The 21,575-nt window shown below is 36.7% G+C and overlaps 2 protein-coding genes across 13 annotated transcripts in view; both read right to left on the reverse strand.

Moving 5' to 3' along the window:
• Positions 1 to 3,185, reverse strand: part of IMPG2 (interphotoreceptor matrix proteoglycan 2) — an 83,060-nt gene extending 79,875 nt beyond the window's left edge. For all 5 annotated transcript variants that reach the window (XM_037058962.1, XM_037058964.1, XM_037058961.1 and 2 more), the window contains exons 1-2: positions 2,875 to 3,185; positions 2,220 to 2,471 (exon numbers count right to left, since the gene is read on the reverse strand). In XM_037058962.1, the coding sequence (XP_036914857.1) occupies positions 2,220 to 2,471; positions 2,875 to 2,959 (337 nt within the window). In that variant the 5' untranslated portion in view covers positions 2,960 to 3,185. The remainder of the gene's footprint in view (positions 1 to 2,219; positions 2,472 to 2,874) is intronic.
• Positions 3,186 to 8,747: 5,562 nt separating this feature from the next.
• The window catches only part of SENP7 (SUMO specific peptidase 7), a 139,126-nt gene continuing 126,298 nt past the window's right edge, over positions 8,748 to 21,575 (reverse strand). For 4 of the 8 annotated variants that reach the window (XM_037058965.1, XM_037058968.1, XM_037058967.1 and 1 more), the window contains 7 exons: positions 20,741 to 20,833; positions 16,101 to 16,234; positions 15,092 to 15,144; positions 13,752 to 13,795; positions 13,592 to 13,660; positions 12,548 to 12,698; positions 8,748 to 10,552 (listed from right to left, as the gene is read on the reverse strand). In XM_037058965.1, the coding sequence (XP_036914860.1) occupies positions 10,415 to 10,552; positions 12,548 to 12,698; positions 13,592 to 13,660; positions 13,752 to 13,795; positions 15,092 to 15,144; positions 16,101 to 16,234; positions 20,741 to 20,833 (682 nt within the window). In that variant the 3' untranslated portion in view covers positions 8,748 to 10,414. The remainder of the gene's footprint in view (positions 10,553 to 12,547; positions 12,699 to 13,591; positions 13,661 to 13,751; positions 13,796 to 15,091; positions 15,145 to 16,100; positions 16,235 to 20,740; positions 20,834 to 21,575) is intronic. The other 4 variants (XM_037058966.1, XM_037058971.1, XM_037058969.1 and 1 more) reach the window with 1 other exon arrangement.

Here is a 21,575-nt window from a genome sequence, read left to right on the forward strand (position 1 = left end):
ATTATGAAAATAAAGAGACAAGCCACACACTGGGAGAAAATGCATACAAAACACATATCAGACAAAGAACTTATATTTATAATACATTAAGAACTCTTATGACTCAGTAAGATAAACAACTCAAGTTATTTTTTTTTAATGGGCAAAATATATAAGTATACTTTTCACCAAAAAAATATACTAATGGAAAATGAGCATGTAAGAAGGTGTTCAATGTCATTAGTTACTAAGAAAATGCAATCAAACCCACAAAACAGCACTTCATATCCACTAGAATGGTTACAGTTAACAAAGACGGACTCCACCGAGTGTTGTGAGGATGTGGAGAAACCGGAACCCTAACAACACAGCTAGTAGTACAGCCATCTCAGAAAACAGTGTGGCAACTTCTTAAAAAGTTAAACATCTGTATCATGTGACCCACCCATTCCACTCCTATTAGCCAAAGGAAATGAAAGCATATGTTCACACAGAAACGAGTACATAAATGTTCATGACAGCTTTCTTTGTGATCAGCAACAACTAAAAACAAACCCCAAACCCCAAGATGCAGTAATATTCATAAACCGGAATACCACCCACCCAACGATAAAAGGTATCAAGTTATTGATACAGAAAAAAATAATGGACGAGTTTCAGAATAATTACACTGAGTAGTGCTCCGGCTGGTGCGGCTCAGTGGAACGAGCGTCGGCCTGCAAACTGAAAGGTTGCCAGTTCCATTCCCAGTCAGGGCACGTGCCTGGCTTGCCGGTTCCTCCCAGGTTGGAGCATGTGCAGAAGTCAGCGGATGAAAGTCTTTCACATCGATGTGTGTGTCTCTCTCTCTCTTTTTCCCTCCCTTCCTCCCTCTCCCTTCCTCTCTCTATAAAATCAATACATGCATCCTCAGGTGAGGATTTTTTTAAAAAAGCAAAATCATCACAATCCTTAAATGACTGGAGCTATCTAGATCAATTTTTAAGTACTATTTCTAAAAATCCAGGTAGTAAGATCATATTTTGATAAATTACAAGCTGTCATTCTCATTCATCTTCAGTTCCTTTATTCTCTCCTTACTCTCTGGAATTGGCTGTTTCCGGCATATGCCCTATACACAAAAGGCCAGGTCAATGAAATCAAAAAAGGAAAAGAGCAGCTTGTTGCCTAATAATGTTTGATAGCCACCGCATACAACCAAGAGATATAAATATACTCCAAAAAAAATTCAAAGGTGCTAATACATTATGCCACTTTAACAAACAAAAATCAAGTATATAAAAATGTGTAATGTCTGTTATTCAACTTTTCTACTTCACACTCACTTTAGTGAGGGAAGCAGAGGGGAGGGGCAAGGTGGAGGAAAATAAAACAAAGCAGCAGCTCAGCCTGAAGGGTACAGCCCTATGCCTGGAAACTAGCGAGTGCCAAACATTTGTTGAATATACACACATGAATGAACAAGCCTGATTTCACTATCGGTCCATCATCTATCTCCACTTGTCTCCTAGCATCACAACCATATTTCGGCTTTTATTGGCTCTTGTGGGGCGGAAAACAAAGTTTGGGAGTCCTCCATATATCTAAGAGGTATATTATGATCAATTAAGCAGTTGGTTTAGTAAATATAGAAAATAAAGAATGAATTCACATAATAAAAAGGTATGAAGTCAAGGATAACACTGTCTGAATACAAATAAAAAAAGTTCTAGTCTTGCTGTGTTAGGGTCCATTCTGAGAATGCCATCATTTTAGACACCAAAGTTTCATGTGTTCCACTAGAGAATGACCAGTGTGTCTATAGTATCATGTGTACACCACAAAATGTTGAAATTATACTTTGATGTACATAAAGCAACGAAGTAATCAAACAGGCAAGTACAGCTTGGTAAATGTATTTTGTGCATATATTTGGGCAAATTACTGTAATAAGAAAGTAAGACTTGTATTGTTGTATTATTAAAACTTGTTATATTTTATTCCACAACATACACTGGTGTTTTTGGAATGCTTAAAAAGATTTAAATCATTTCCTCTCTTAAAGCAACGTCACCTTTCCTCTGGAGGTGTCTAACTACTATATTCTTAGCAAGTCCCTTTTCCATAGCTAGGAGAAAGATACTTGGCTTGGTCCCTGTCTAAATTATCACAAAATCTGAATTATAAAGAGATACAACAAATATGATAAAAACCATGTTTGAATTTCATTACAGAGCCCAAGGAGCTGGATGTTTGCTTACCTCGGACTTGAAAATACTTCATATGGTTTGCCACAGCCTCTGTGACACTTTCATCTGGGCAGATTTTTACTCCACTAGGAAAGAGAGTAGATCGCTGTCTTCTGAGCAACCAGCGTCTCTCAGCCTCTCTGTGGCCCCGAGGTCGTTTCTTGCCACCAGACAGAGAAGGGTCTGTGGATTCTGAGTCAGTCAGCAGAAAAGAAACTGCACTCTTGGGTTCCTGGACTTCTTCTAAAGACAAGTAGCTTTGCGCTACAGAGTGAAAGCATAAACAAGGCCTCTGATAAATGAAGATACAGTACAAAAGGTAACAAAGAAAAACTGACATCTGTGCTACATTAGGACTTTTTGAAGTCAATCTCAGATTACAAACGTATGTGCCTAAGGAGAGGAGCAAAGCATTCAATCTTTTCTCCATTTAATTCCTACTCATTCATTTCAAGATTGTTAGTTACTGAAGTCAAGTATACATCCAATTTCAAAGTGCACATCTAACCTCAACACAAGAAATAAAAGGAAGTAAAGTTTGAACCAGTAAATACTAATGAAGAGGAAAACCAAAATTATTGGAGAGAGAGCAGTCTTATCAAATACTATTTTTAGAAAGAATATAATACAGATATTAAAAAAGATTAAAACATCAATTTTTAAATACCTGTTAGTGATGGAAGGTTTTCTTCTATCAGGACAAACATCAAAAGACCCAAAGAAATCTTCCCGAAATGAGGAAACATAATCATTTGGCCAAAACCAAAGGGATGAGGAAAGGCCAAAATCCTTAACCGAGCACCCAAACCCTTGAAACTTCCAATAACAAATTGTTACAGGAAAGGTCTAACACTTAAAAGTGTATGTCTGAGAACTGACAAACATTCCAAAACCATTACAAATTAACTTAAATACAAAGGATGCCCTTTCAAAGTACCTCTCTCTTCTTTTCTGAAACAATCAGCATGCTGTGAAAGCAGGAGAGATAAGCTAATTAGCGCAGATGGGGAGAGACCATTTCTTTAATCTCGCCAGCTAAGCTCTTTACGAACACTCTCTTTGCCTTTAACAAGCAGTTCATGTAAAAATGTTTCATATGCATTTCACGAATTTTTACGAACCTATTACTTGAGCCTTATAGATTCACGTATTCTCTGGGTTCTTCCAGGGCCTGTAATGTATAAGCATAAAACGACCAGACCGACTACACCTATCTGAAGCACAAAGATACACACAGAACAAAAGCAGAGTTCTTGGAGCTGTTTCTCTTTGTAATAAAACTATTGCCCTTAAATTTCCCTCCTCAATAAAAACATTTGAAGATCTTGCACTATAACCACTATGTCACCTTCCTTACCTGTAACACGGGAGAGTAGAAGGACAGCTACCTCATGATAGAGCTGTTGCGGCGGCTGAGTTAGGTAATACAGAGAAAACGCTCAGAACAGTGCCAGGTGCGAACTAAGCACACAATATAAATGACGACTATGTGATAATGACTTTATTGCTTAATTTGTTATTACATTTTAGGCCCAGTGTGTCATCCTTTACCCAATAAGACCAAATAAAGTTCTTTGTGTTAGAACAGTCGTTTTTATCAAATAAGTCTAGTAGAAAGCAATTTAGTTTAAAATACTTACAGAAGCAAGAATTTACTATCAAATAGCAATGAACTTATCTTATGTCATGTACCTCTGGAGGGGTTTTCATTTAAAAAAGTGCTTCGAAAAGATCTAAAGCACATTTCTCTAGAGAATCTTATACTAATTGTGCTAGCCAAATCATCCTGTTCTATGTTTTACAAAAAGCTCAAGAAGCATTTTTTTTTAATACAAACTCATACAATCCACATTTTCAGCTCTTACATACACTAACAAATCTAAATGACCATTAAATATTTGTGCACATTCGAAGCATTTGCAATATATTGGTGAGAATTTTATTTGCCAAACTTTGTTGAATGGGAGGAAAAAGTTGAAAATTTTACTAGCGAAGCAAAATTTTAAAATTCAAAGAAAAGCTTCATGTTGACAATTCAGACCAAGGGAGAACTTTCAGGTAACAAGTATTAGTTGAAAAGTCTTTGGAAGGGCCTGCTCCAACAAAGCCAGGAAGTCTTCTGAGACAGAGTATTCTGGAAATATTTCTATACCTAGAATGAGAAAAACCCTGGGTAACACTGGGCTCAAAATCTGTTTTTACCACTTAATATTTGATTTTGTTAAATCTAAACTCTGAACTGGTTTACTCACCAAAGAAATTAGGTACCATAATCTCTGTCTATATCACAGATTGCTAGGAAAATTAGGAAATCTAGTTGTTCTTTTTTAAAAAAAATATTTTACTTATTTTTAGAGCAGGGAGTGAGAAAGAGAGGGAAACATCACTTTGTGGTTGCCACTCAAGCACCCCCTACTGGGGACCTGGCCCACAACCCAGGCATGTGTCCTGGCTGGGAATCGAACCAGGGACCCTTTGGTTCACAATCCAGTGCTTAATCCACAGAGCCACACCAGCCAGGGCAAAATGTGGAAGTTCTTTGTAAACTAATGTATACTACTATTTGTCTTTTATTACAAGTGTTCATAAAATTTAAAAAGGTCTCAAACAGAATAAATTTCCCTTAATTATATCACAAGTACTTGTGTAAGAACTCTACAACGGTTATTATATTCCACAAAATATACTTTGTAAGATTTCAGCAAACTATACTTAAAAAAAATAGTATGAAAACTTCAGCTGGGTTCCTTTGCTTCTAAATAGGTTTGGCATTTTACAAATTCATTTTAACTTCACATGTAACATAACTCTTAACTATAGCATTCTCAGAGTAACTCTCAGAGTAAGTAGGTTGTGGGGGCAACTTTGCCCACAAGTTCCCCCATCTGCCATGGATGAAAATGAAACTGCCAAGGGATGATCTGCTTGGGGAGGAGAGGTGGTCAATCTCTCAGAGGAGAAGGACCAAGAACCTCTTCTTCAACAGCTTTTATTAGGTTTGTAACACACGGGAATACAGGTAAAGCTCATCAATCAATGTCAGGCAGCAAGGATCAAACAGTAGATAACATTTCAAAGAAATCTGAGGGCTTAGTCTGAGTCAGTGTCTGTCAGGTAAGGGGGTTGCAAAAACGTTGGGAGACACACTCATTTCCTGCTTGGACCTTTACCGTATGAATGAAAACACTCTTAGCAAAGCAGGCTTCACAGGACTTTAGGAACTCTTTCTGATGCCCAATCACCCTGGAACCCACTCTAGCTGGCAAAGGGCTGAACTACCTTCCCAGTCATAGGTTTTTAGGCTTAAGTGGATTAGAGCCAGAAAGCGCTTGCTTCTCCCAGATGGAAATGGGGACTCGGGCTATGTCAGAATAGCCGGGGCGGCGGGGAAGGTGAGGGTCCATCATTCCTTCTTTGCTGCAGCCCCCCGAGTCCTTCCTTGAAGGCCTCCCAAGTGATCCTGTCTGGCTTAGGTTGCCCCCCCTTTAAGGGGTCTTACCTGTCACTGACTAATGGACCAAGCGTTGGGGTCAGGGGATGAAGCAGAAGCAGCGCTGCTGCCAGAGACAAGCTTTGTCTCCTCAGTGGCTCACAGTCCGGAGGTTGTTCAATCAGCCTTAGCCATGGGGGGGGGGGGGGGGGGGNATGGGGGGGGGGGGGCAGTTACAACTCCTGAAACCAGGCAGAGCGGTTCCCAACAGTAGGTGATGACTATTATCAGGCTGTGCCATAAGAACCCAGAAGCAAGATGAATTCCAACTGGAAAACTAAAATGGAGTTCTTACAGAGAATATTTCAGCTAAGCCTTGAATGGCCTGGTGTGGGCAGAGGTGGGAGGGTTAATGGGAAGGAATGAGAGTTAGAAAAGAAACTCCCGGTCATGATCAATAAGGTAGAAAAATATACTATCTGTATAGAAAATAGGAAGACACTTGCTAGAACAGGAATGGCAGCATAGGGCAAATAGGTTGGGAATGAAGGCTGAAAATGTTGAGAGATAGATTATGAAAGATCTTCAAAGTCTTACCAAGAATGTGATAATTTTCCTATAGATGAAAGATTATCTAATACTTCATAACTCAGAAAAAATATTCCTTGAGTTTTTACTGAGATTCTTTTTAAGGAATATTTCAAAATCTCATCTGATGGTCCCTCATGCTTTAAGAAACGTCCCAAATTTATAAACTGGTTTAAAAAAAAAGCTAAGCGCTGGCTGGTGTAGCTCAGTGGATGGACTGCGGGCCTGTGAACCACATGATTGTGGTTCAATTCCCAGTCAGGGCACACGCCTGGGTTGCAGGCCAGTTCCCAGCGGGGGACTCATGGGAGGCAACCACACATTGATGTTTCTCTTCTTCTTTCCTTCCTTCCTCTCTAAAGATAAATTTTAATAAATCTTAGAAACCCCATTGCTCTGGTAGCCAGGGACAATGGGTGAATTCTTAAAAAAAAAAAAAGCTAAACATAAAACTCTGCTTAGAAATAACAAGTACCAGGTTCTTTTCATCCATTCCTTAATTCCAACTGAGCTGAGAATCACTTATTGACTCAGCAAAACGTTCTGTTTACTCTATGCCACTAACATACTAAATTAGTGTTTGTCTTTTCAGAGCTTATAGTTTAAAGGGAAAAACATGTCAACAAATAATGAAGTACAATTGAGGAGAATATTAAAAAATCATTATGGGGAAACAGGAGAAGTAATGAATTATTCTGTTTGAGCAAGTATGAGGGTGATGACATTTGAGCCAGATTTTAAAATAAATAAATAAAGTTGACAAGAAGTAGTGAAAGGGTGTTCTAGCAAGAAGGAATGATGTGGGTAAGGCCTGAGGTGTGGCAGTACAATGCTGCAATGCCTATTCCAAACAGCCACCTATAATCTTGAGTTCAAAGAGACATTCACACTCACAGGACAATAGTCCATAACCTAGCTCCTTTAATTTGGACGAAAATACACCTAGAAAACAGTGTATCAAATAAAGCACATCTTCAACTGGAGACTTTATAGGTAGGAGTCCTCACCCTGATATCGCCAGCCCCCCAAAGGAATGCACTCAGCTGTAAGAGAAGAGATGAAGCCCTGGCTGGTGTGGCTCAGTGGATTGAGCGTGGGCCTGCGAACCAGAGGATTGCAGTTCGATTCCCAGTCAGGGCACATGCCTGGGTTGCAGGCTGGTTCCCTGCAGGCTAACTACCAGCAGGGGATGCATGAAAAGCAACCATACATTGATGTTTCTCTCCCTCTCCTTCCCCTCTAAAGATAAATAAATAAAATGTTTGCCCTGGCTGGCAGAGCTCAGTGGATTGAGCGCGGGCCTGCAAACCCGGTGATCGTGGTTCGATTCCCAGTCAGGGCACATGTCTGGGTTGCAGGCCGGTTCCTTGCAGGCTAACTACCAGCAGGGGATGCACAAAAGGCAACCATACATTGATGTTTCTCTACCTCTCTCCTTCCCCTCTATAAATAAATAAATAAAATATTTTTAAAAAAAAAAGAGAGAGAGAAGAGATGACCTTACTCAGCCCACATCAGCATTAGGAAGCCTCACGTGCACAGAACCGTGTCTTTGAACAGCCCAGGGGTAAAGTTGCCAAACTTTCACCAGCACACACCCAGTTACAAGAGACTCTGCAGAGGGAAGTAGGGGCCTAGGTTTTCCAGCTGGGCTCTACACAGTCTGGTCAAGCAGGCCTTCCAAGTATGCATGTCCACTCACACTTCCCCAGTCCAGACAGTTAACAATGAAAGGTTTTTTTCACCATTTAAAAAATGTTGAATACAGCTCACACTTCACGTTTATTTGAACTCAGTACACTTCCAAAGAAACAATATTGAAAGAAAGAAAACCCAAGATAATGTCCTGTGAATAAAAGGCTTAAGCTTGGTGTTAAGCCAAAGTAATTCAAGAATATATTAATAATTTTATGACTAAAAAGTTGATGATAGTGGAAAGATGATGACAGAATACAGATTAAAACCAGATTAGAAAGGGCTCTGTATGGCAAGTCTAGACCTATTTTCCTCTAATAAAGAAGAAAAGCTGATTTAATAAATTCATTTTAATAAACATTTTCTAAGTTGAATATGACTTTTTTAAAAAGCTCGCACTTTTAATCCCCAAAGCTGTGAATTAAAAACAGTATCATCTTTCGAAGGGTGTTCCTTGTCCAACAAGCCTCTTACAACCTCTCCGCCTCTCACTGGCGCCCAGGTGCACACTCCTCCCACACTGCACTCCCTCGTGTGCCCCCGGAGAAACTCTGTGACTGTTTGTGCCAGAAAACATTAAGACTGTTCATACGGCCACTTCTCCCATTAAACTGTAAATGATTCAGAAATTAAGATCTGTCGTTCATTTTATTGTAGAAAATTGCCAAATGTCCTAAACTGACGATCAAATTAATTATATGCTTGTTAAAACAGAAAGAAAAATTAATATAAGCATCAGTTACAGGATATGCACTGGCTATGGTACAATTCAAAATTTATTTCTAACACTGGCTCACATTTCTTTAAAAAATTACACTTCTACTTAATGAATTGGAAATATGTTTAATATAAAAGATCGATATTCTCAAAGCATTTCCACATGAATTTAGGAAAATGAATTTTAAACAATCTTCAAAACATGATAAAGGACAGTGGAATCTTTGAAAAACATATAAACAAAAAAGTTAAGAAATCACAAGATGATGTACTATATACTTGCTTTCCCAAAATTAGGTGTGTGAAATAATTAATAGTCACCTAAAAAAGTCCCCTCTCACACACACAAATTGGAAATGAAACATGTAATTATAAGCATCTTTGTAGGAAACCTCCAAAAGACAAATATCTTTAACCATATAAAGATGGTGGCAAGATTAACAAAAGCTTAAGAACACTGAGGTTTAAGTGACAATATCAATTCACATGATTCTGAAATAAAAGATTCCTATTTTAGCTTTATCTTAAATTGCCTTTGCCTCACTGCTCTGTAATACACAGTTGTGGTGTAAATACAAGAGATGCTTAAAACAGAAGATTAAAATATTCTTTAAAAAATTTTCTTATCTGAGAAAATACATTATAATAGTCCCCTCAAAATATTCCTGATAACATTAGAAGGTTGTGAAGTATTTATATAATACCACAATCATCACATGAATTCAGAACTGTTACCTTAACATTTGATAAAAAATAAGCTCCATGGGGATTACAAATCTCTGAAAACTACCATTTAAAAACAGAAAAGCAATGAGAGTGATCTGGCTTTGCAGATGAATCCTGGGTAACAGAGCTATACAATTATATATTTAGTTCTAACAATAAATAAGACTTTGAGGATTTTTTAATTAAAATTATAAGGACACCAATTTTGCCATCTATACTTACATAAACTGTGTTCATATAATCTGGGATAAGGTGGGAGTCAGATATAATTATACTTCAAATAAAGTAAGTTGAGCTACACATATAATTTTTAAAACCTAATTTCTATAGCTCATTTTTTTGTTCCAAATGTCATCGTGAATGAATGAAATTCTCAAATCCCCACATATGACATAAAAAAAATGAAAAAAAGCAAAACAATTACAGCAGAGTAATGGTTCCATTTAGCAACTGAGAAAAATAAGCTGTACATTGAAAGACTGAACTTTTTTTATCACCTTCCTAACATTATGTCTTCTTTTACACTATACAGAAAGGATGCCATAAATGGCATTTTCTGAAGCCTCGATACTAAAGTCTTTAAAAAAAATACACAGTATTCATACTGCATGCTTGAGCTGCAAAAAATAGAATTACAACATAATGTGACTTGCCAACATTGTGACAAGCACTGGGGCTGGCATCTGGGAGGACCTGAGTCCCCTCAACTCCCATTATGTGGAAGTACAGATCACATGGTTTTATTATCTACAAAAGCATTCCCACATCACATAGCTATTGCATAATCCAAGCATAATAAATCAGAAAAATATCAAATATTTGTGAAATTTTAATTTCTATCTAGTAAGTTTATATATATAACCCCCATTTCTACTCCATCTATGAGATCCCAACAATTCTAATAATATACCTTATATATTTTAAATAATGTTCAATGACTTATAAAACTACTACAAGTTATTTTCCTCTCTGTGAGCTGGCTGACACAAATGCCGGTAAGCAGCTTTCCAGTAATCGTATAGGACATCTGTGCCCTGTCTGCACAGATTAACTAGCTACTGCTGCCCTTCTGTTGCTGTAAATGAAGTTTCAAAATGAGCTCGCGAATATCCTCCCGTTTGGTCTTTATCACATGACGAGGAAACCATTTCTCCAAATGAATTGGAAGTTCAAAGTTAACAATAGGATCCTAAAGAGAGAAAAGAAAGAATGCAATCACTTTAGTGGCATGATTCAAATTTGCTTGAATTTAACAAAACAAATGAGCAATTGCCAACTTTATTTAATAATAGCTTAACTGAGATATCCTTCACACACCATAAAATTCACATAAAATACTCAACTGAATGGTTCTCAGTACACTCACAGGGTTGTGCAATCACTACCACAATCAATTTCACATTTTCATTCAATTGCTAACTTTTTAACATCCGAATTAAATTCTGTGTTCTGCTACAATGGTACTTAACTGAATAGTGGAAATCAGAATTAATAAATATATAATGATTCAGCACAATACAAATGTCAGGTTGGTTTGAACACAAATTTTTCCAACATGTTAATATTTTGAAACTATTAAAACAAAGATCAAGCCTTAGCAATGAATGATCTCAGATTTTAAGAAAAAAGACCCTAACAACCTGCAGAAGTGCCTTCTTTTAGTGTAAGAAATAGCCAATTTAATGACTTCAAGAGCCTCTGTATTTTCAATTATGTTAAGCTTAACCAGGAAGTTGCAAGTTACAACTGTGAAGACTTTCCCCCATGTTTAAAAAAATAAATAACTGCTGAAGGATAAGTAACTGCCACCTATAGATCACATTTATAAATCTGATGAAACTGTTAGAAGCCAGAAGTAGGAGGATTTATATCTTGAAGAAGAAATGAACAGTCCCACAGTATAACGATGAACAGAAGACTGTGACTCTTGGATCAAATGTCAGCGACAGCTACCTATGCAAGTGTTTTTATTAGAATTAATGCCATTTTTGTTAGGGTTTGGTTACAAGGTCCACAGGATTGGAGTGGTCTATCCCACACCTTTATTTTTTTCTGCCAAAGCTCAGTTATATTAGTTCAATATGTAAAACACAAGGTTTAGTTCTTTGAATTTTCCCTCAGAAATCTTAAATGTTGCTACAAACTATATTAGAAGTATATTCTGCTAACTGAGGCTATATGAAGTAGAATTTGGTAACAAAATATGTCATATATCAAAGCACTTAGAATTTTCTAAAAATAAAAGCAAATCTCTCTGGAAGGAGTATTAGAAGACCAGAATTGTTGCCAAAATAACATATTCAGTAATTTCCATAATGTGTACCACGTTCTGCTATATATCAACATCCCTCACCTTTTAGTGTAATTGGACCTTTTAATCCTGACTCTTTCAAAGTATCTTTAAATATTTTCCAAGCAAGTATACATACCCTGCTCCTATAACTATCTTTATAAATAACACTGGTAATGACTGAGGTAATACACTCACAGTTCAAAACGCAAAGAGTGATTCCTTGCTATTTAAAATTTTGTCTTTAATATTACTATAGTTTGTTGTATTTATCTAGTTTATAGTTTTCTGAACTACTTCGGTACATGAATCTAGTTCTGAAAATTTTTCTTCAAATTTCTGTCTGCTCCACTCTCTACATGGCCAACTCCATACCCATGCAATCCTTCTGGAACTCCAATCATATGTAAATCAGACTTTTTGACTATATCACACTTGTCTCTTACACTCTTGTTCTTTTGTTTACATTCTCTCTTCTCTCTGAGCAAACTGGATACTTTCTACTGTCTTTCTTTTTAAAGTTCACTAATCATATTTTCTGCTGTGACCCAGTCTGCTATTAAACCCATTCAATACACTTTTAACTTCAGATATATCATTACACATTTTCAACTCCAGAATGCTCATTTGAATTTTTTTAGCTAGATCACATCTCTTCATTTTGTTCATCTTTGACTATTTTCTCTAACATATAAATCAAGGCATTTCTAAGTTCTTATCTGCTAATTCCAATATCTGAATTATCTGTGGTCCCATTTCTTCTCTTTTTTTTCTTTCCTGATTACTGATGACATGATTACTTGATTACTTGATTACTGCTTCTTTGCTTGCCTAGTAATTTGTGACTGTATACTGGTAACTGTGAACAAGAAACTTATTTATATCTTTACATACCTTAAAGAAGCTTTCCACATATTGCAGTAAATAGACTCCACAATCACTGCTATTGTCTTGTTTAGGAACTTTAGGGCATAGGTCCACCATGTTTGTTTTGTTGAATTCACGATGAGTTTTTCGTTTAACTTCCCACTCTACCTCTAAATACCTGAAATCATCAAAAAGTAGAGTGACTTAAACAGAAATCTCTTTAATATTAATCAACACATTCACAAAGGTGAAAAATATTTGTTTCTAGATGTGTTGGTTCAAGACAAATTTCCAAAGACTGAACTTTAACAGTAGAAATTATATGATGCTTGAAAAGTCCCACTTTAAAGAAATCATCTGAGTTTCCAAATAAAAGCTTAACCTTTTACAACTCAACTTTCACAACTTGAAAACATAAAGCCATTTATACCACAAAGTAGACTAACAAATAATTTTTAAACTTTACCTAATTTTTTCCAGATCCTTAAATTACAAAATTACACACACACACATACACACACAATAAGAATGTAAGGGTTCTTTTTTCTAAAGTGTTACTTTTGATAACCATTAACATTTACACTGTTCCTTTGTAAAATTACATTTTTGTTCAATTATGAATACAAATTATTAACTTATTTTTGATATAATCCTTGAGAAATATTTATACTTAATATTAACACATAATAGGGGATATATATTACTAATCAGATTCATAGGGCTCATCTAAATACATAATAAATAATGTAATAATATAATTCTGATATAGTCTGTGACTCTTTTTTAAGATTTTATTTATTTATTTTTTAGAGAGGGGATAGGTGGGAAAAAGAAAGGGAGAGAAACAGCAATGTGTGGTTGCCTCTCACACGCCCCCTACCAGGGACGTGGCCTACAACCCAGGAAGCAACCCAGGCACGTGCCCTGAATTGAACCGGAGACCTTTTGGTTCACAGGCCAGCACTCAATCACTGAGCCACACCAGCCAAGGGTAGTCTTATAATTCTTAAGGTAGCTTTAAAATTGAGATTTTTAGATAACAGACTGAGGACGTAAACTATTATTACTTACTCTCGTAAATTCTGAACTGTGTTTTGTATAGAAGCAGCTTTCAAGGAGTCTAGTATGAGAATGCACGGCCTGTAAAGAGCAAAAGACGAAATCAAGATATAAACATCTGTATATGAAGTGAACCTAAATATCTGAAAATATGGTTATACCATGTACCTACCTTTTACATATTTTCTTTGGTAATAACATATTCATCTCAGTACTCTGAAATAAAATGAATTTTTATGACTTTGCAATTAAAACTAGGTTTGAGTAAATTAACATTCAGTTAGTCTCTAAATTAGAAAGTTTTAAACAACTTTGAAATTAAAATTTCAAATAAGACTTTTTTCATCATTTATTTATTTTCCTATACTAATGAAATGGTAGTTTATATAGTTTTACATCTGGCCCCAATAAGTTATGGAACTTTACTGTGTCCTAAATAACAACCTGGAACTTTAATTACTTCTATTCAGTTATCATCTTAAGCAAAGATAAACAAGTTAATTGAATCTATGCTTCCATACATTCTCTGCCTCAATAAATGTCAGTAGAGACACTTCTTTCTTCTGAACACAAAAAGCAGAGTATTGATGTGTATTAAGGGAAAAGGAAGGGGTGCATGTTTTGTGGATAAATTTGAGAAACAATAGGTCAAACTCAAACATTTCTTTAATGCGGAATTCCTCAGTATCTTTACTATTCCAATTTAATAGTGAAACTAAGACAGGAATAGCACACAGGTTTACCCAACTTAACTGACCTTAGAATCTTTTTCAATCATAAATCAAAACTTAAAACAACGATCCCGAGGAACCCAATGGGAAACCTGGTTTCGGAGCAAGAAGGAACTCCCCGATCCTGCCCCTGTGACAACAGGAAAGGAGACCACCTTCTTCTGCCCACCCTACAGCATGACAGTAAAGATGCAGGCCCAGGCCAGGGATGCTGCTGCCAATCCATCCATACAAAAAAAATCATTAGATGGCTATCTTAACCAATTAAAACACCTTACCTGGACCATGCAGAATAGTGCAGAGGCCCTTATACAGAAAAGTTAATGGTAACTCTCTTAGTCTCAGCAGTCATGTGGATTGACCTCGAGTCTATTTTGGATAATTTTTACCAACAATTCAAAACAGAAAGTAGAATATTAAAAAAAGAAAGTAGAATAAAAAATATGTTTGCTTAGCTTATTAATTACACTAAGTTCAAAACACTGCTGACATAAAAAATAAAAGTAAATCTGACCCATAGAAATTAGAAAAGTAGTCAACGAAGATGATTAGATAAAATTAAATAAACAAACCTAGAGAGTTAAAAATAAACCAACCAGATGCAAAAAGAATGATAATTTCTCACATCTTCTTTTCTACCCCCACAAAAATCCACTGAAGAATCATACAGCAGCAAAACTTAATTATGGACCACGACAGTCCACCGCAGCCCAGCTAGCGCTGCTGTGCTTTACAGATGCCTTTGTTTTCCTTCCTTCACATCTGTAAAGAACATACTCACTTGGGATTCCGCTGTGCCCAAGGACAGTGTTGAAGTAGTATGTGGATCATCGTCTAGTTAGGAATAACAAAGCAGTTATGAGTCTTTGTCTAGGTATTCAGATAAGCTTAACTTCTAATCTGTATGCATGTAGTATTTAAAGGGGAAAAAATACCAGCAAACTACTTAATTTTTTCATGGTTAATGTTACAAACAAAAATCAATCAACAGATAAAACTGATAATGGTCACCTATTATCAGACAATATGTAAACCCCAAGGCAAAAACCTAAAATACCAGTGAGCTGGGCAAGTTTCCTGTGAAAAGACAATCTTCCAAGATGGATCTCTAATCAAAATGTCTGCTGTTTTAATGTGAAGAACGTTAATTTGCCCAGTAACAGTTCATTTACCCTATGATCACAGAGTGTTGCATAGGTACACTGTGGAAGCAGAGGATGATTAGAGAAAATTGGATATAATCAGTTGCTTTATCAGATAACCCCCCTCCCCAGGTTTTGGTCAGTATTGATGATAATGGCTATCATTAATTCTGCTTGCTGTTTAGGCTACAGTGGTAAAACACCTGATTTTGATTTTTCTTCTTCAATGAAAGTAGGCTTATTTGCTTGCTTAATTAACATAAGTGTTGTAACATAGGAAAAACCATGGAAGAATTATAAGAAACCCAATATTAACTAGCCAAATTATAGTAAACAAGAATTTTGTTACTTTCATTAAAAAAAATGGAGGATTTTAAGCTACGCCTGAAAATTTCAGGCTATGGCATGGATTCTTAGTTAGGTCAGCAACATTATTCTATAAAAAGTGCTATGATGAAACAATATAACAATAGAACTCAAGAATTACATTTTATCTATACATGAATCTGGGCATTTACCATAAAGTTTCAGACTTATTCTTCTAATATGTTCAATTATTATGAATAACTATGCCATCTTTTAACATCATACTGTTCCCAATAACCATTTCACTGTTTTCATCATTATTAAAAACACCATTCATAGCACCTTTATCACCTATTGTTTTGTTGTCGTGTTCAGTTTGCTGAGCCTGGGCTTCCTGGGGTATGGTCTGTGGAAAATCTTCATACACAGCTTCTTCTAACCATGGAAAACAAATGACTGCAAGATACCAGTGAGACCTGTTGAAACACAAATGCACTCTTAATAACACAGTATCTAAACAATCCAGAAAAATACGTCTACAGTTACAGATAAGAAAGTGTATATGACAAACCACCAATTTTGAAGACAATTGAAATATGTGATATAATATAGAGCACACATTCCAAAACTAATTAAGAAGTGACACTAGAAAAAAAGCTGAATAATTCAAAATTACTTACTCTCATATGGTCAGGGTTTCTGTTACTAAATTGCTTAAGAAACTTCCTGTCAAGATGGAAACCTAAGTAAATAAACTTTGCTCCCTCACACAACCAAAAGGAGGATAACAACCAATCTAAAATCAATAAACAACCAGAAGTGCCAGAAAATCAAACTGCATGGAACTCTGACAACCAAGGTGTTAAAGAGGAGACATACATTTAGACTGGTAGGAGGGGCGAAGAGGGGCATCTAGCATAAAGAGGACATGAAGCAAGGCAGCGGCTGGCAGAGTGGGCAGCCCCATATTTATGTGCGGATAATCTGGGAGGCACAACTGAGAAGTGAGACAGAACTTGCAACCAATGGTTCCAGTGCAGAAAAAAGCCTCAAAAACTCTGGCCGTAAAAATCTGTGAGGGTTGAGGCAGAAGAAACTCTCAGCCTTACAGGAGGGTTTGCTGGAGAGACCCACAGGGTCCTGGAATGTACACAAACCCACCTACTCAGGAATTAGCTCTAAAAGGGCCCAATGTGCCTGTAGGTAGCGGGAGAAGTGACTGAAAGCTGGCCAAGAGCCAAGCAAGCAACACTATTCCCTCTCAGACTCCACCCCCCAAAACAGCACTACAATGCAGCAAAAAGGGTTGTCCCATGTCCCACCCTGGCAAATACCTAAAGCTCAGCCCCTTATAACATCTGAAGTGCACTGAGACCAAGAACTATGGCCCAAATGAAAGAACAGATCAAAACTCTAGAAACAGAATTAAGCAACGAGGAGACAGCCAACCTATCAAATGCAGAGTTCAAAACACTGGTAATCAGGATGCTCACAGAAATAGGTAAGTATGGTAGCAAAACAGAGGCAGAAGTGAAGGCTATGCAAAGTGAAATAAAGAAAAATACACAGGGAACCAACTGTGAAGGGAAGGTCAAAGAGAAGGAGGGAATCTTAAAAGCAGCAAGAGAAAAGGAGACAGTTATCTACAAAGGAGTTCTTGTAAGACTATATGCTGATTTCCCAAAAGAAAACTTACAGGCAAGAAAAGGCTAGGAAGAAGTATTCCAAGTCATGAAAGGCAAGGACCTACATACAAGATGACTCTATCCAGCAAAGCTATCATTTAGAATGGAAGGGCAGAGAAAATGTTTCCCAGACAAGTCAAGTTAAAGGAGTTCCTAATTACCAAGCCAAAATGTTAAAGGAACTTTTCTAAGTTCCAGCCAAGATAAAGGCATGGGTAGAAACCCTACACTTCCTCACAAAACCGAAAGGAGGGTAACAACCAATCTCAAATCAATAAACAACCAGAAGAAGCGCCAGAAAATCAAACTGCATAGAACTCCAACAACCAAGGAATTAAAAAAAAATCAATCAGAACAACCAGGCTGGTAAGGCAATGGACTGCGAGGGCCAACCAGTGGAGAAAAACCGCAGCAAGTCCGTGACCTTGGGTGGGGCTGGCTGCAGTATGGCAATGGGCTGGGAGGGAGGGGCTGACTTAAGGGGAACTGAGACTCAGTAGTTGATACCTATTTCCTACATTGGTTTCTACAATGGACTAAACTCCTTCTTCCCCCCCCACCCCCACCCCCCACCCCCACACACAGACGAGTCTGTCTGGAAAGTATGCTAGGGACACGCAGGAGAGCTGCATTGTTTCCTCTCTAGCCCCTCCCCCAGCATAGAGGGTTGCTCTACCCAGGTGAATACCTATGGCCCTGCCCCCTTACAACTTATCACATGCACCAAGACAAAGAAATGTAGCCCAAATGAAATAACAGAGCATAACCTCAGAAAGAGAACTAAATGATAAGGACATAGCCAACCTATATGATGGAGAATTTAAAGCCCTGGTAATCAAAATGCTCACAGACCCAACTGAGCTTGTTCAAAAATGAAAAAACAAATGAAAGATACCCCAAATGAAATAAAGCAAAATATTCAGGGAACCAACAGTGACCAGAAGGAAACCAGGACTCAACTCAATGATTTGGAACAAAAAGAAAAAATAAACATCCAACAGGAACAAAATGAAGAAACAAAAATTCAAAAAAGTGAAGAGAGCCTTACAAACCTCTGAGACAACCTGAAACACTCCAATATCCAAATTATAGAGGTGCCAGAGGAGAAGAACAGCAGCAAGAAATTGAAAACTTATTTGAACAAATAATGAAGAAAAACTTCCCCAATCTGGCAAAGGAAATAGACTTCCAGGAAGTACAGGAAGCTCAGAGAGTCCCAAAGAAGTTAGACCCAAAGAGGAACACACTAAGGCACATCATCATACCCAAGATTAAATATAAAGAGAAAATCCTAAAAGAAGCAAGAGGAAAGGAGACAGTTACCTATAAAGGAGGTAAGGCTGTCCCATCAGGCTGTCAGCTGATTTCTCAAAGAAACCTTGCAGGCAAGAAGGGGCTGGAAAGAAGTATTCCATGTCATGAAAGGCAAGGACCTACATCCAAGATGAGTCTATCCAGCAAAGCTATCATTTAAAATGGAAGGGCAGATAAAGTGCTTCCCAGATAAGTTCAAGTTAAAGGAGTTCATCATCACCAAGCCATTATTATATGAAATGCTGAAAGAATATCTAAGAAAAAGAAGATCAAAAATATGAACAGTAAAATAACAAACACAACTATCAACAAATGAACCTAAAAGAAAAAAGACAAAAACAAAAACTAAGCAAACAACTAGAACAGAAACACAATTGAGAAATGGACACCACATGGAGAAATTTCAGTGGGGAACGGCAAGGAAGAAATAGGGGGGAAAGGTACAGAAAAGAAGAAGCATAATTAGTAGGCATAAAATAGATGGGGAGAGATAAAAAATGGTATTGGAAACAGAGGACTCAAAGAATTTATATCTACAACCCATAGACATGAACTAAGGGGGGATGCTGGAGGGTTGGGGGGGACAGTGTGAAGTGGGGATAAAGGGAGAAAAAAGTGGGAAAACTGTAACAACATAATCAATAAAAAATACTTAAAAATGGGCCTGTGAACCAAAACATTGCAGTTCTACTCCCAGTCAGGGCACGTGCCTGGGTTGCAGGCAAGTTCCCAGCGGGGGACACACGAGAGGCAACCATACATTGATGTTTCTCTCCCTCTCTCCTTCCCTTCCCCTCTAAAGATAAATAAAATCTTTTAAAAATGCTTAAAAAAAGAAAAAATAAATTTCAAATGCAAGTTGTAAATTAGAATGTTCTTAATTGCAAGTAAAACAATTCCCAAGTTATTTGATAAAATTCTGTGCTCCCGGAGGGTTCACTTTAAGTTCTGTAATACATGGAGTTGCTCTTGAAATAAAACCTTTGATAACTTCATCAAAAAAAGGAACTTTTCTAAGAAATAGAAAATCAAAAATATAAACAGTAAAGTGACAACAAACTCACAATTACCAATAGCTGAACCTTAAAAAAAACACACACAAAGTAAACAACTAGAATAGGAACAGAACCAGAAAAATGGAGGTCACATGGAGGGTTATCAGCAGGGAGAGGGAGGGGAGAAGTGGGGCAGGGGGATACAGGGAATAAGAAACATAAATGTTAGGTACAAAATAGACAGGGGGAGGTTATGAATAGTATAGAATATGAAAAAGCCAAAGAACTTGTATGTACAACCCACAGACATGAACTAAGGGGTAGGGGGGTGGGGAATGCTGGTGGGAGGGGAAGAAAGGAGAGAAAAAGTGGGACAGCTGTAATAGCATAATCAGTAAAATATACCTTAAAAAGAAAAAGAATCTGCATTAACAAAGAGTATTAATAGCATCACCTTTTTTTCTATTAGCGCTTAAAGAGCTTATTCTCAAATCTTTGAAGATTCACCCTAAAAGTCTTTTCATCTTTTATTTATAAAATCTTGTCTGGAGTCCAAAAGACAATGCAAAGTCTCAGTTATTACAGTCTCATGTTGATCTGTCATTTTATTTTTTTTACTATACTTATAGTGTAGCCACAGTCAAACCAAAATCCAAGAAAAATAACTCATTGTTGGCCCTGGCTGGTGTAATAAATAGTTGGATATGGCTAAACCAATAGTGGATTGGTTCACAGGCCTGCGAACCAAAAGGTCGCTGGTTCAATTCCCAGTCAGGGCACATGTCTGTCTCTCTTTCTCCTTTCCTTCTCCTGTGTCTAAAAATAAATAAATAAAATCTTAAAAAGAAAAATAACTCATTGTTTTAGCTACTTCTTTAGAAAAAGATTCAAAATAATACCTGCTATTTATGTACCGAAACTACTTACTGATTATTAATTTAAATATGCACCCTCTCCAATTTGTTTTATAATAATCTAAAATACTCACGACTCATTTACAGGCACAAAGATGTAATCTTTATTGAAGATGTTTATGTTGCGAGTCCACGTTCTCACCCTTTTATGTCTTTTTTGTGCCATTCTGGGAATGTGAAAGATAGATACAGTTGATATATAAAAAATTTAAAACTCAAGGATTTCAAGAGTCATTTTGGTAACTGAAAATTGCTAGGTTTGATTTATTTAATGATTCTTTTCAAGATATATAACACACTAGAAAATTATTTCCTTTTATTAACCCCCAGGTATTCTTAAATCTGATCACTATTTATAAATAATTTAATATACTGAAGAAAGGTAACAATTTATTAAAAGTTTTATAGATTACAAAAGTGGTTCTACAACTGAATATAAAAAACTATGCCTATTTATTCTTTTTAGTTCCATCTGGGTGTGATATAAATTATTGTTATTAGCCTTCATAGAATTGTCTACATGCTATATCTGTGAATAAGGAGGTGTTTTAAAACATAATGTAAGAGGAAGGAGACAAATGTTCTTAGATTTTTGAAGATGAAATTCATTTCTTTTCATTTTATATATAAAGAAGCTAAAGGACAATGAGTTTAAGCATAGCCACCATTCATCGATCTTCCATTTTATTTCAACATCTTCTGGGTTCCTGGGAACAAGTAATGAAAATCACCCACACTGCCCTAAAGGAATTTATTCTAAAATGAGGGCAGAATAAAGACCACAACAAATAAGTACAATTTAAGTGTCAAAAGGAATTAGGTTATAGCATCTAGGAAAGCCACGATAAAAGGACTGGGGCACACAAACAAAACAGATAACTTCTTTTCCTTATGTTATCAGGGAAGTTA

The sequence above is a fragment of the Sturnira hondurensis genome, unplaced genomic scaffold, assembly GCF_014824575.4.
Source record: "Sturnira hondurensis isolate 20B ecotype Veracruz unplaced genomic scaffold, ASM1482457v3 Scaffold0010428, whole genome shotgun sequence".
NCBI classification, from domain to species: Eukaryota; Metazoa; Chordata; class Mammalia; order Chiroptera; family Phyllostomidae; genus Sturnira; species Sturnira hondurensis.